Source organism: Nicotiana sylvestris, chromosome 3, assembly GCF_000393655.2.
Source record: "Nicotiana sylvestris chromosome 3, ASM39365v2, whole genome shotgun sequence".
NCBI classification, from domain to species: Eukaryota; Viridiplantae; Streptophyta; class Magnoliopsida; order Solanales; family Solanaceae; genus Nicotiana; species Nicotiana sylvestris.
In genome coordinates this window covers 189,619,281-189,633,919 of record NC_091059.1, presented here as the reverse complement: position 1 = coordinate 189,633,919, position 14,639 = coordinate 189,619,281, and the positions used below count along the sequence as shown (strand labels likewise).

General features: G+C 39.1%; 2 protein-coding genes across 2 annotated transcripts; both read left to right on the top strand.

The window, feature by feature from the left end:
* Positions 1-313: 313 nt before the first annotated feature.
* LOC104239512 (uncharacterized) lies at positions 314-1,988 on the top strand. The gene has a single exon (XM_009794157.2). It carries the CDS (start codon positions 728-730, stop codon positions 1,742-1,744), a length of 1,017 nt encoding a protein of 338 aa, XP_009792459.1. The 5' UTR covers positions 314-727; the 3' UTR covers positions 1,745-1,988.
* Positions 1,989-10,334: 8,346 nt separating this feature from the next.
* On the top strand, positions 10,335-11,249 carry LOC104239513 (uncharacterized). Its single transcript, XM_009794158.1, has one exon. It carries the CDS (start codon positions 10,335-10,337, stop codon positions 11,247-11,249), a length of 915 nt encoding a protein of 304 aa, XP_009792460.1.
* The last annotated feature ends 3,390 nt before the right edge of the window (positions 11,250-14,639 follow it).

Genomic DNA, 14,639 nt, shown 5'->3' with positions numbered 1-14,639 from the left:
TAATCACACAAATATTATATCATAGTTAGAGTCATAAAATGTAAAAAAATTCTTTCTTTACTTTATCAAACAAATTAGAATAGAGTACTAATATACGATTCAAGTGTGATTGGGCCTTGATCGACAGCTAATCGACCCGACATTTAGGCTAATGCAGGTATACGTAAGAACAAAATACCTGCGTACAGCGGATTGGTTTAGTTAAGAGGATAAGGTTCGGCACGTCAGAGTGTCGTCGTTGTGGAACAACATCAACTTGTTTGGACGAATATAACCCTACCCACTCTGCAAATTGACAGTAGACACGTGCTCTCCTCCTCTCCCTTTATCCACAAAGATCCCAAAAAGTAAAAAAGAGAAAGTTCCCCATATTTGAAGGAGATACTTCACCTTCATTTCTGTGTATTGAAAATAGCTCTGATTACCTCCGGCGAGATCCTAGCTTTTCCGGTGAGTTTTACTACTCTTTCTGCCGTTCTGACTTATCTACGTCCACCGCCATGATTCTTTCCTATATCATACGGTCACAGAAATGTTAGGTCCTTTTGCTATTACTCACTTCCGATCTAAAATATGGCTTCGCCAGCGCAAAAAAAAACTCTTCCATTCTCCAACTAGCTTCAAGTTTACCCTAAATTTTACTGTACACTTCTGACGTGAAGGAAAGTGAGGTCTGGGATCAAAACGGATTGAGAAAATTGAGACTGAACTTGGTAAAGTGGCGAAAATGAGTTTAGGTGCAGCGGAGGAGGAATCGTCGAAGGAAATCCAGTTACCGGCGGATATAGACTGGAAAATGCTGGACAAATCCAAGTTTTTCTTCCTCGGCGCCGCCTTGTTTTCTGGTGTTTCAGCTGCTCTTTACCCTGTTGTGGTGTTAAAGACTCGGCAACAGGTAGCTCAAGCTCAGCTTTCCTGCTTTAAAACTGCTTTCTCTGTAGTTAAGTACGAAGGGATTCGCGGATTGTATCGCGGCTTTGGAACTTCGTTGATGGGTACAATCCCTGCCCGAGCACTTTATATGGCTGCACTCGAGGTTACAAAGAGTAACGTCGGTACAGCCACGGTTAGGCTCGGCGTTTCCGAGCCTACTGCAACTGCCTTAGCCAGCGCTGCAGCTGGACTGAGTGCGGCCGTGGCGGCCCAACTGGTGTGGACTCCTGTAGATGTAGTGAGCCAGCGGCTCATGGTGCAAGGCGGTTCGTCTAAATATCTCAATGGGATCGATGCGTTTCGTAGAATCCTCAAAATAGATGGGCCTAAGGGGCTCTACAGAGGGTTTGGGTTTTCGATTTTGACCTATGCCCCATCAAATGCGCTTTGGTGGGCATCTTACTCCATTACTCAACGGCTCGTTTGGAGTGGTTATGGATGTTACTTCTGCAAGAATGGTGAAGAGAGAACCGAGGATGCAATCAAGACGCTGAGGCCCAACTCGAAGACTGTTATGGCTGTTCAGGGAGTTAGTGCAGCCATGGCAGGCGGCATTTCAGCTTTGATTACAACACCATTAGACACAATCAAGACAAGATTGCAGGTCCTAGATGGCGATGAAAATGGGCGGAGAGGGCCAACTGTAGTGCAAACGGTCAGGAATTTAGTAAGGGAAGGCGGGTGGATGGCTTGTTACAGAGGATTAGGTCCTCGATGGGCTTCAATGTCTATGTCCGCAACCACTATGATAACTACTTACGAATTCCTGAAACGCCTCTCCACGAAGAGTCAAGAAAGCTGGGCTTCGTGAACCCTGAGAACATCGAATTAGGCTAAAGTTATCAATCTTCTTCCCTGTTTCACCTTTTTAATTTTAGGTTTACGTTTTGATCCATTCTTTTTGAATGATGATCTTTTTTTTTTTTTTTTTAAGAATCAGCATGCTGAGTTAAACATATAGAAACCTAGAGCAAGAACTGAAATAATGATGTTTTTATATAAGTTAGTTCATGTACATAGTATGAATCTGTATATAGTCCCATCCCCTTTGCTTATTTTGTGTGTTACTGAGCAACTGATTCCATCTTTCAGCCTAGGCAAGCTACCTTGATCCATTTTCGGCTTTGATTCGTCTTTACGTTTGATACTATGTCTATGTGCCATAGAATGTCATGCCTTCTCCACTTTCGGATCTTGCAAACTAACAGATGTGCGGCTTAAACTCGGTGGATGATGGGTTCGCTTCTCTGCCCTTTCCCCGTTAAATATTAGGCGTATATGACAAGGTTGGAAATCGTAATGTGCACCTAACCCAGATATCAAGCATTGGGCTCTTATTACTAGACTAAAGTCCTTGGGCGACTTCTCTTCTTCCTTTAACAACAACAATTCAGTAAAACCTACAAGCGGGGTCTAACAATTCAGTAAAACCTATAAGCGGGGTCTGGAGAGGGTAGTGTGTACGCATAACTTACCCCTATCCCGTGGACAAATGTTTTGATAAATCCTCTGCACAAGAAGATGAAAAAGTCTCTTCTTCTTTAAGATGATCAAAACCTTTTATTTTGGGGGGGGCGTTTCAAGAATGCAACCAAATATTAGGAATACATCCTTTTCAGGTCTTAAATTGAGAATTACTGAAAAATTGGAAGATGGGAATCTATAATGGACTTAATTGACTTGTAGCTAATCTCAGCCAATGGTAGATTAAGATTCTTCTTTCTGTCTGATGATGATGTTGATTTGAACATGTTGCGTATAAAGTCTTAATTCTTTTTAATCTTGAGTTAATGAGACAAGAGAAAGTGGTGGGTCCAACGTGATTATCCAACATTTTGGGGATTAGATTTAGACAATTATCTTAATGTTTAAAATTCCGATGGCTAATGATAGTGGTTAACAACAACACAAGTAGCCGACCATTATACATAAATTACTATGAATAAAACTTTTGACTGATATGCAACAATTATATGAGCAACAGCGTCTTCTTCTGTTTTTCTTTTCTCCCCTATCTGTTTGTTAGAGAAACGTGATTACTTAGCATTTCCTTAAAAAATGGCTCAGCCTACCGGATCTGTTTAGAATATTTTAAAAAGCAGAGGTTTTTAAGGAATTTCGTCCTAATGTAATTTAATTAAGGAAATACAGCTAATGATAGCGAGTTAAGCGAATAAACAAGGAAAAGCAATTGGAATTGAATTGCTTCCAAAGCATCAAACTTTAATGAACTTCCTAAGAAGTTGACTCATAGTTGAAAACTTGCAGAAAATGTTGATAAGTTGGGTAGTTCATATCATACCAAATTACATCATCTGTTATGAAATAAAAGTAATTTAGTTTTTACAAATAGAGATAGAGAAAAAGAAGAGATTTTCTTCTTCGATGATATGTATTTTCCTATCTATTACAAGGCCTTTATATATGCATGAAAAGTGAAGAAAATATGTCATGGAATGTCATTGAACATAGAAAATATGTCACTGAATATGTCATTAAGCATTTGACATGAAGATCATGGAGGAAGAGTAGACATCCACCATAATATAATATTTATCATAACACTCCCCCTTGGATGTCCATAAATAATGTGCCTCGTTAAAACCTTATTAGGAAAAAAACCCTATGAGAAAAAAAATCCTAATGAAGGAAAAAGAGTACACATATTTAGAAATACGCCTTTTGGTTGCCTCGTTAAAAACCTTGCAAGGAAAATCCGGTGGGACAAAACCTTGTAAGGGAAAAATAATACACCACGTATTAACTCCCCCTGATGAGAGCATCAGTTCACCTCCTTCAGCTTTCGCATCCCAATCTTGTACACTAGTTTCTTGAAGGTTGACGTCAGTAGAGATTTGGTGAACAAATCAACCATATTATCACTTGAACGAATCTGCTGCACATTGATATCACCATTCTTTTGAAGATCATGTGTGAAAAATAACTTTGGTGAAATGTGCTTTGTCTTATCTCCTTTTATGAATCATCCATTCAATTGGGCTATGCATGCTGCATTATCTTCATACAAAATTATGAGTAGTTTGTCACATTTCAAACCACATTTGTCTCAGATAAGATATATTATAGACCTCAACCAAATACATTCTCGACTTGTTTCATGAATAGCAATTATCTCAGCATGATTAGAAGAAGTAGCCACAATTGATTGCTTAGTCGATCGCCAAGATATTACAGTGCCTCCACATGTAAACACATAGCATGTTTGAGATCAAGCCTTGTGTGTGTCAGATAAATACTCTACATCGGCATAACCAACAAGATCGGGATTGCAATCATTGCCATAAAATAAGCCCACATTAGTAGTCCCTTTTAGATAACACAATATGTGTTTAATTTCACTCCAATGTTTCCTTGTAGGAGCAGAGCTATATCTTGCTAAGACATTAACTGAAAACGTTATGTCACGCCTTGTAGTGTTTGCAAGATACATTAGTGCATCAATTGCACTAAGATATGGTACTTCATGACCAACAAGTTCTTCATTATTTTCATGAGGTCGGAATGGATCTTTATCGAGTGATCTCACAACCATCGGGATACTAAATGGATGTGCTTTATCCATATAAAATCACTTTAAAATCTTTTCAGTGTATGCTGATTGATTGATAAAAATTTCATCTTTCATATACTCAATTTGTAGACCAAGACAAAATTTTGTCTTTCCAAGATCTTTCATTTCAAATTCTTTCTTTAAACAGTTTACTGCTTTAGGAAGCTCCTGAGAGTTGTAATGATATTTGAATCATCAACATATACAGAGATTATAACAAAATTCAAATTCAGATTTTTTTATAAAGATACAAGGACAAATTGAATCATTCTTGTACCCTTCTTTTAATAGGTACTCACACAAGCGATTATACCACATGCGCCTTGATTGTTTCAATCCGTATAAGAATTTTTGAAACTTTATTTAATAAATTTCTTAGAAACATTAATATGCTTCAGAACATTTTTAATCCTTCAATGATTTCCATTATACGCATATCAAGTTTTCATGTATTGCCAAATTAAAACCTGAAATGATTATATCCACCATAAGAGAACATGTCTCCATATAATCAATGTGAGGATATTTACTAATTTTCTTATGTCACAAGTCGTCTTTATGTCTATCGACTTGAACTTTTTGCACAAGAGCACATTTATACCTCCATTGGCTTTATACTTTCAGGTGTTGGGACTATCCGCCCAACTTCACATTTTTTCAAGTGAAGTCAATTTTTATTGCATATTTTTCATTTGGCCAATCATTTATCTGTCCAAATTTCATGATAGATTTGAGCTCAAAATTCTCGTCAATATTAATAATATGAGAGCTACATTATGTTAATAATATCGTCTTTTATATCGGTTCAATTATTACACAATAAAGACATAACTTATTGAGATCTCTTTATCTCATTATTTTCATGTACCTGAGCCTCTCACATGAGGTCTTGCGAAGTGTTATCTCATGGTTCTCTTCTAGAGCACTTGTCTCCTTATTATGATCATCTTGAACATTTGCCCCTCTCATTCTTCAAGGAATTTTATCTTTGGAACCGATTGGTCTGTTACGCTTCATGCGTGCCATAGACTCTGTCCCTCATGGACTTTGTTCTATTTGGAGTATTAGCGGCTGAAATATGACATTTAGCTTTGGGTCAGCAAATGCATCTGGCAATAATATATAAATTAATTATCACTTGAACTTCAAGTTCATATTTTCTTGTACGAGGATCTATATTAATTCATAATAATTCATTTCACGTATCACTTTCTCAGCTATCCATTTTCTCCCCCTAATGTTGGGATCACCAACACATTTTCCAACCTTCTTTGGGAACCCATCTTCGTGCATTGTGGTGGCATAATTAAATCAAATAACACATTCATATTTCTATATAGAAATTATTATTTGGTTCCTAATCTTGAACCGATTGTGAGAGAGAAATTTTCATAACTTGGCCAGATGCGTACAAGTGCTGGTGTATATTAAACAATACATCTCATACCAAATTTTATTTTCGAGAGTTTTGTTCTCATAACTAATGATTTAGCTATAATTGGAGGCATGCAATTTCCGCTAAACCAACTTGGATTTAAACCAGTATTATCAAGATAAATCATCATAATTTATATTCTGGAACTGTGCTCTAATAATTTGAGAAAGCAATCTTGCAAAAGTCAAACTGCAAGTTGATAACAAATGCACATGTGACCATAGAATAGATGCATCTATTAAAATCATATAATAGTAAATGGTCTACATAGCAGGTGACTTGGCCCATATATTTGTCACCTTTTATTCGTTCCAGAAATCAAGGGATTCAATCCCAACCTTAACTGGTATATCATGAGAATAAGCAGCACAAGAGAATTTTTGAAGAATATTTTATTCTTCAATATATGTCAATGTAATTCTTAATTAATTTTTCGCATCATAATTGAACCGGGATGGTCAACCGGTCATGCCAACTAATATTTATTTTAGTAAACCTCTAGTTTACTTGTGGCATATGATTCCAGCATCATGCTTATATTTGTATAGTACAAATAGAAAAAAAATTGGGTAATCTTTCATATTTATCCGGTATGATTATAGAAATATGAAGATATTCAATCTTCCTTTCATATATAGTCTCAATATGCCAATCGCTTTGACTTATACATTTGAAATTCAAAAGGTTTCTTTTGAGACTTTACAATATCAATGTCATGAATAATTTTATTCATCCGGATAGTAACAAATTAGTTTTTATATCATAATAAATTGTCATGGTCAAAATTATCATAAGCAAAATCATTTCTTGCTTTAATTTTGCCTTTAATAATTTTTATAAGGCATGCCAAAATATTTTGGCGTATCACATGTACGAGACCAATGACATATTCATGTAATCACACAGTAATATTTATTCTCTTTATTTCACTCAAACCTCACTCAAAGGTGAGTTGTGTGCTATTCATCCAGTCATGCCTTGCATGTCTTTATTCATTACTTTTATCACATAATACCATATTCACCTTTAGGAATTGGTCTGCATTCTCAATGCTTATCACAAGTCACATTTGCTTCAAGGAATGGATCATAATCATCGATGTACTTCATACCAATTTGATGGTAAACATTGCCTTCACATTTTGAAGGACTATTTTGAGAACCCTTGTTGTTCTCCTTTTATAATCATTGTGATTATTATTATTATTTGGAACACTCACGTTCATTGTTCAACCACTTGTCTTCATTTAGACTTATTATGCACTGCTACCACATTCACTTCAAGAATGGAGCTAATCAAGTGAGACAATCTTCATGCCTTTTCATGAAAAATATATTATTTTTCTTTAGTCATCATTATATCATCAATATGGTACATTGGGACTCAAACCCAATGTCTTACCAATATAAAGACATGTTAGGCCATAATAAATTGGGACTCAAACTCAACTCTTATTATTATGGAGCATCAGGAATTAATCCCGATGTCTTACCCTCAATCAATGGCATAATAGGCTAAACAATATTGAGATTCATTCTCAAGCCTTAATTTCAATCACATGCCAATAAAGTTGTACACAACTAATTTGCAACTTAACAAATCAAATTTATTTTCTTAAATAAGTGTACAAATCTCAAATCAACGTAAAACTTTATCAATTATTTGTAGCATCTACATGAAATACAACCGTTTGTAGTCAGAATATTTCTTCTAAATTCTATTAGAGTTTAAAAGGATCATAAAATCATTGTCATAATATTTATTGAGTCTCTCTCAAAAATATTGTTGTTTTCGGGGTATACCCTACCTATTGGATTTGATTTAACGCCATGACTTTCCTTCACTCAATTCAACCAAGCAATTAGTGAATAAATTTATCAAAAGTACAACATATAGGTAACAACACATATATAGTACTAATACATAAATTCAGCATTTATATTACCTGAAAAGTGACATTATAGGTAACAACTTATCAGTTGTAGCTTATGCATCATTCATATAAAATACTTGAAAATGGTAAGTCAGTAGCAAGCATCAAGTAGATCATGGATACTCGAAAATACCTCTTCTAGTAGTCATACTAATAACTGTTTGCATTCAAATGATACGAAATTATGAAGTATACTTTCTCAGTAGCTGATTTGTTTTCCAAATTTCAAAGAAGTAATTAATCAACCTAGATAAAGATGTGAAGTATTTCTTGTTTTCTTCAAGTTTATTTATGCTTCTAATCAGTATGACATTTTTTTATTCCCCCCCCCCCTTTTATTTTGGTACTATATGCAAGTGCAAAAATCCAAAAGGAAAAAATATTCATCCAAGTAAAAGAAAATGTTAAAAGCGATAGGACAGATTTAAGATAGTTAACACACAAATATGCACAAGACAACTTATATAACATATCCTTGGTTATCATGCATGCCTCATATTAACAATTAACTGCTACTATGATTTTCACATATAGAATTTCGAAAATTTTATTCCATTCATGTGATATGAAAGATGTAATATTAATATGTGCTTATGCAATACATGTATGGTATGAAGTTGTGTCCATACGAGACATTAGAGGAATGACAAGTATAAGATAATCATACCTTCTTATGTTTCATTACTTACCATATGTAGTTTCTCTTTACTTTCAACCATGAAATGATATGTATGGCTTCTGATTGCAATCTTTCCGGATGTAGGACAATTTTGTAGATATATATAGAATTGGTTAGAGACTCGTGTTGATAACGTGTTATGAAATAAAAGCAATTTAGTAAAACATGAACAAAAAATAGAGATAGAGAGAATGAAGAGATTTTCTTCTTCAATTGTATGTATTTTTCTATCTATTACAAGGCTTTATATAGGCATGAAAAGTGAAAAAATATGACATGGAATATGTCATTGAATATGTCATTAAGAATTTGACATGAAGATCATGGAGGAAGAGTAGACATCCACCATAATATGATATTTATCATAATATCAAGTTTTTATTTTTTATTTTTTTTATTTGTATGTATTCAACAATAAACTAAATATTAAGAGTAATGATTAAGGACTGTAGGATTACCATATTGGACTACAACATATATTTTTTCTTTTTATGATAATGGCTTCTTAACCGGCTTGCGTATCTCTTCTAATCCACAATCTATTTCGAAATTGAGGTCAATCTTGATAGTTGTCACAAGAAAGTCGCCCCATCTCTAAAGAAGCTTATATACTCCAAAACGTTCTTATGTTATGAGGTTTCGAACACTCAATTATGCCAGAAAAAACTCTCTATATGGTAGTCCTGTATGGGTCCAAATTTGACCGACCTTAACCTTTTGATGAGTGCGACCAACTACCGAGTACTGACGAATCGGCATCCCAAGGGAGACGACCTCAAGGCAAAAATAGAAGTTGTACGACCCTTGTAAGAATGTAATCCCATTAGGGGACATTAAGAATATTTCACCGAATATTCCTTATATTGTATTTCTTACATTTCGGAAGGGTATTCTCCCTAGCATATAAGGGGGGAAAGAAGGACCTTGTAAAGGGTAGTGAATATTCTGGGAAACTTGTGAATCTTGAATAAAAAGAAAACTTGCTGCTCTCTTCTCTTTACTCATTACCATTCTAGAGATTATTATATTCAGTTACGATTTACCCTCTCATCTTTGATTGATTTGCTCAAATAGGTCTTAACGTTTTTTGAGTCAAACAATTTGGCGCCGTCTGTGGGAATTTCTATAGCTGAAACCATAGTTCTCATCTAGATCCCTGAAAGTGATATTCGCTTTTCTTTGAACTCCGTATAAACCAACAATGGCGGGAAAGGAAACGAGGTTGTAGGCGATAGCGGATGTCTCGAATAATCTCCTGAATTCCCTCAACGAAGCCGGTAGAGAAGACATTGAGAATACAACAGCAAGAGCTACACCGGAGGGGGAGATCTCAACTCTTCCACACGGGGATCTAACGATCTTGCGCGAAAGGAGAGCCTCAACATCCACGGTGGGTGAAGCACCACCAGTAGTTAAAAAGATGCTAGAAGAATGGTTGACAAGTGCTTTGAGCAACATGCTCGAGAAACCTCCTCAGGGAGATGTCGAAGACGTGCCACTTACAGAAATCGCAGCTACCGCCGATGAGCCAAGTGCTACGCGAACAGGTAACACCCGCACTGTTACTAATGCAGGTGACGATGCACTCATGGCCATCTTAAAGAAAATGGAAGAGATAGAAAATGAGAACAAAACACTCCGTGACAAAATGAAGGAACATCGAGAGAGGGTTGACAAAATACCAGGCGCTCCGAAGCTATTACCATAACGCGATGTGGGCCGATTCGTCGAACAACCATATAGCGAAGGGGGTGCTCCTCATTCTATCCCAAAAACCTTCAAGATGCCGCCATACTTGAAAATATACGACGGAACTACGGACCCAGAGGATCACCTAATTCATTATGTTACTGCGGTAAAGGGCAATGATCTATCAAAAGAACAGGTACCTTCTGTACTACTAAAAGAGTTCAGTGAGACCTTGACATGGTACTCCCAGTTACCAGCGCGTTCGATATTGACATTCGAAGAGATGGCGGACAAATTCGCCACCGCTCATGTAGGGGCAAAGAAGGCTGAAGCTAGGGTCAATGATATCTTTACTGTCAGGCAAACAACGGGCGAAGGACTTCGGTATTTCCTGTCCCGATTCAACAGAATAAGGATGAGCCTACCAAACGTGTCAGAAGGGATGACAGTGGCAGCCTTTCAAAATGGGTTAAACAGGAACGGATCAAAGGCAACCAAAAAACTGCTTAGTAGACTCATGAAGTATCCCCCTACCACGTGGGAAGAGATCCATAACGCCTATTGCGCCGAGGTAAGGGCAGATGAGGACGACCTGAACAGCCTGATTCAGCGATTAACATCAGTTCAGACCGAGGCAAGGAGATATCGACGTAACGATGGGCGAAGAGATCAACCACCACGTTTTAATCGAGAAAGGCATCTGCCCTATGTTCGAACATCCAACCCGCCCCCTCCACGACATGCGGATGTCGTGCTACGACACACTGCGCCCCTCCGAAACGAAAGAGGTATGCCTCCAATACTATTTGCTTATAACTTTTGTGTTTCCCCTTCAGAGATAGTGTATGCACTGGAGAAGCTAGGCACGAAGGTGCAGTGGCCACAAAAAATGAAATCGGACCCAAGCACTAGGAGGTCAAACGTCCTCTGTGAATTACACCAAGAAAGAGGACACAAGACTGAAGATTGCATAGGTCTGCGGCAAGAAGTTGTTAGGATGTTGAACTAGGGGTACCTGAAAGAACTGCTAAGCAATAAAGGAAGGGCCAACTTCGCTCGAGGGCGCGACCCATCTCAAGGACCTCCAAAGCCACCATCACCAACGCGTACCATACAAATGATCATTGGCGACAGCGAAGACACGGTAATCAACCATGTGAAGTTCAGAACCATGCACAAACTCAAACGGACAGTCGCCCACGAACGGTATGATGACCTCGAAGACAATATCATCTTTGATAAGTCAGATACTGACGGTTTGTCTTTCCCTCACTATGATGCTTTGGTTATAACTTTATGCATCGCTGACACAGATGTAAAAAAAATCATGGTAGATGACGGAAGTGGCGCGTGTATTGTTCACCTGCGAGTTCTCATGCAAATAAGGCTCGAGGATAAAATAATACCACGTTGCATAACACTAACGGATTTTAATAATGCAGTAGAGCGGACATCCGGAGAAATAATGCTATCTGTCCTGGCTGGAGGTGTCACCCTGGAAACAACACTCCACGTCATGAACCAGGAAACGACCTACAATGCCATCATATGGTGGCCATGGATACAAGCCATGCGAGCCGTCCCCTCGAGTTTCTATCAAGTGATCAAATTTCCCACCCCATGGGGGATATTCAGCATCCGAAGCGAGCCACGTACCGCCCAAGAATGCTACCGGATCGCCCAAGATTGCGCACACACCAAACAGCTAAAAGGGACAAGCGCGGAAGCATAACAGTCAGCCATATCGGGCACTAAACCCGACATGCAAGAAGAGGCCATCAAAGATCCAGACATTGTGGAAGCTTGCAAAGAAACCATAGAGGATGTTGATCCCATCCAGTTGGATAACACCAACTGTTCCAAAAAGGCCTATGTTGGACACAACCTCTCGGAGCTAGATGAGTATCATGAGTTTTTAACTAATAACGCTGATTTGTTTGCTTTCTCCCATTCAGATATGCCGGGAATCCCAAGGGAGATCGCCACACACAGGCTAAATGTCGATCCACTTTATCCACCGATACGACAAATGAGAAGGAAGTTCAATGTTGCAATCAATGAAGCGGTCAACGAAGAAGTTGATAAATTACTCGCCAACGGCTCCATCAGAGAATCGAAATACCCCCAATGGGTCGCCAATGTGGTCATGGTCAAAAAGAAGAACGGGAAGTGGCGAATATGTTTCGACTTCACCGATTTGAACAAAGCATGCCCAAAGAATTCCTTCCCGCTACCTCACATCGACCAACTTATCAATGCAACAGCAGGGCACAAACTACTGAGCTTCTTGGACGTGTACTCCGGTTATAACCAAATTCTGATAGCTGAAGAAGATAAAAAAAAGACCACTTTCATCACTCACCAAGGTACGTACTGCAATAAGGTGATGCCGTTCGGGCTCAAGAACGTAGGGGCCACGTATAAAAGATTGGTCACCAAAATGTTCAAAGAACAACTCGGTAAGACAATGAAGGTTTACATCGACGACATGCTAGTGAGGTCAGCAAAGAAAGAAGATCACATTGGCCATATAAAGGAAGCCTTTGAAATACTAAGGCAATACGGAATGAAACTGAACCCCGAAAAGTGCACCTTCGGCGTGACTTCTGGAAAGTTCCTCGGTTTCCTAGTGTTACAAAGAGGAATCGAGGTCAATCTGGATCAAATCAAGGCTATAGACGCAATACCGGAAGTACTGACCAGCAAAAAGCAGGTGCAGAAGCTGACGGGACGAATAGTCGCCCTGTCTAGGTTCATTTCACGATCCTCGGATAGATGCCATAAATTCTTCAATATGCTAAGGAAATACCACGGGTTGCAATGGAACAATGAGTGCATCGAAGCCCTGAGAAAGCTAAAAACATATCTATCCTCGCCACCACTGCTCGTCAAAGCAAACCCAAGTGAATGCCTGCTTGTGTATCTAGCAGTTTCTGAAATTGCGGTAAGCATAGTCTTGCTCCGTGAAAATTAAGGTACACAATCTTCAATTTACTATGTTAGTAAAACTTTAGTCGATGTCGAGATGAGGTACCCTCACCTTGAAAAACTAGCTCTGGCATTGGTCGTAGCTTCACAGAAGTTTAGACTACAGTGCCACCCCATAAAAGTGGTGACAACCTTCCCCCTAAGGGGTATCCTGCACAAACCCGAATTGTTGGGTAGACTATCCAAATGGGCCATAGAACTAAGCGAGCACAACATAACGTACCAATCGCGAATTGTCATCAAGTCAAAGGTGCTCGCAGACTTTGTCGCTGATTTCAGCACGGAAATATTGCCCGAGGTAGAACAGGAAGCACTCCGCACTTCTGCACATAACCTCTGGGTCCTCTACACCAATGGTGCCTCCAATGCCTCAGGATCGGGACTGGGACTCGTCCTCGAGGTCCCTACAGGCGAAGTAATTCGCCAGTCCATACGATGCCCCAAGATGACTAACAACGAGACCGAGTATGAAGCTGTGATTGCAGGTTTGAAGTTAGCCCTCAAATATGGCGCTCGGCGACTCGTCCTCCACTGTGACTCCCAACTCGTGGTGAATCAGGTCACCGGGACTTTCCAAATCAAAGAGCAGAGGCTACAAAGATACCAGTCAGAAATCCATAAACTACTGCCAGAATTCGATGAGTGCCGCCTCGACCAAATACCTAAGGCGCAAAACATCGAAGCAGATGGCCTTGCTAAACTGGCTGCGGCCACCAAGAATATCAACAAAGAAAACGTGGTCACCCTCCTTCATTCTGCAATCAACCACGTCGAGGTACATTCTATAAACTTAACTTGGGACTGGCGTAACCGCTTCGTAGCCTATTTGCAGGATGGAACGCTTCCGCAAGACAAAAAGGAAGCCAAAAAACTCCGGGTGCAGGCAGCCCGGTACAGCCTGGTAAACGACGATCTCTACAAAAGAACGTTTGGCGGTACCTTGGCCAAATGTCTTGGGCCACATCAGACAAGGCGAGTACTGGAAGAAGTACACGAAGGACACTACGGAGCCCATGCGGGAAACCGCGCCCTCATCCAATGCCTCATTAGTGCCGGGTACTACTGGCCCGCCATGAAAAAAGAAGTCGTCGACTATGTTAGGAGATGTGAACAATGTCAGAAGTACGCCCTTATGATATATCAAGCAGGGGAACTCCTTCACTCTGTCATTTTGCCATGGCCATTCATAAAATGGGGAATAGACATAGTCGGCCCCCTCCCAGCAGGACGAGGTAAGGTACGCTTCCTTTTGGTTTTAACTGACTATTTCTCTAAATGGGTGGAAGCGGGTGCATACACTCAGATACGCGAGTAGGAGGTCATCGCCTTAATATGGAAAAATATTATATGTCGTTTTGGCATCCCCAAAGAAATCAGCTGCGACGACGGACCTCAGTTAGTCGGAAAAAGA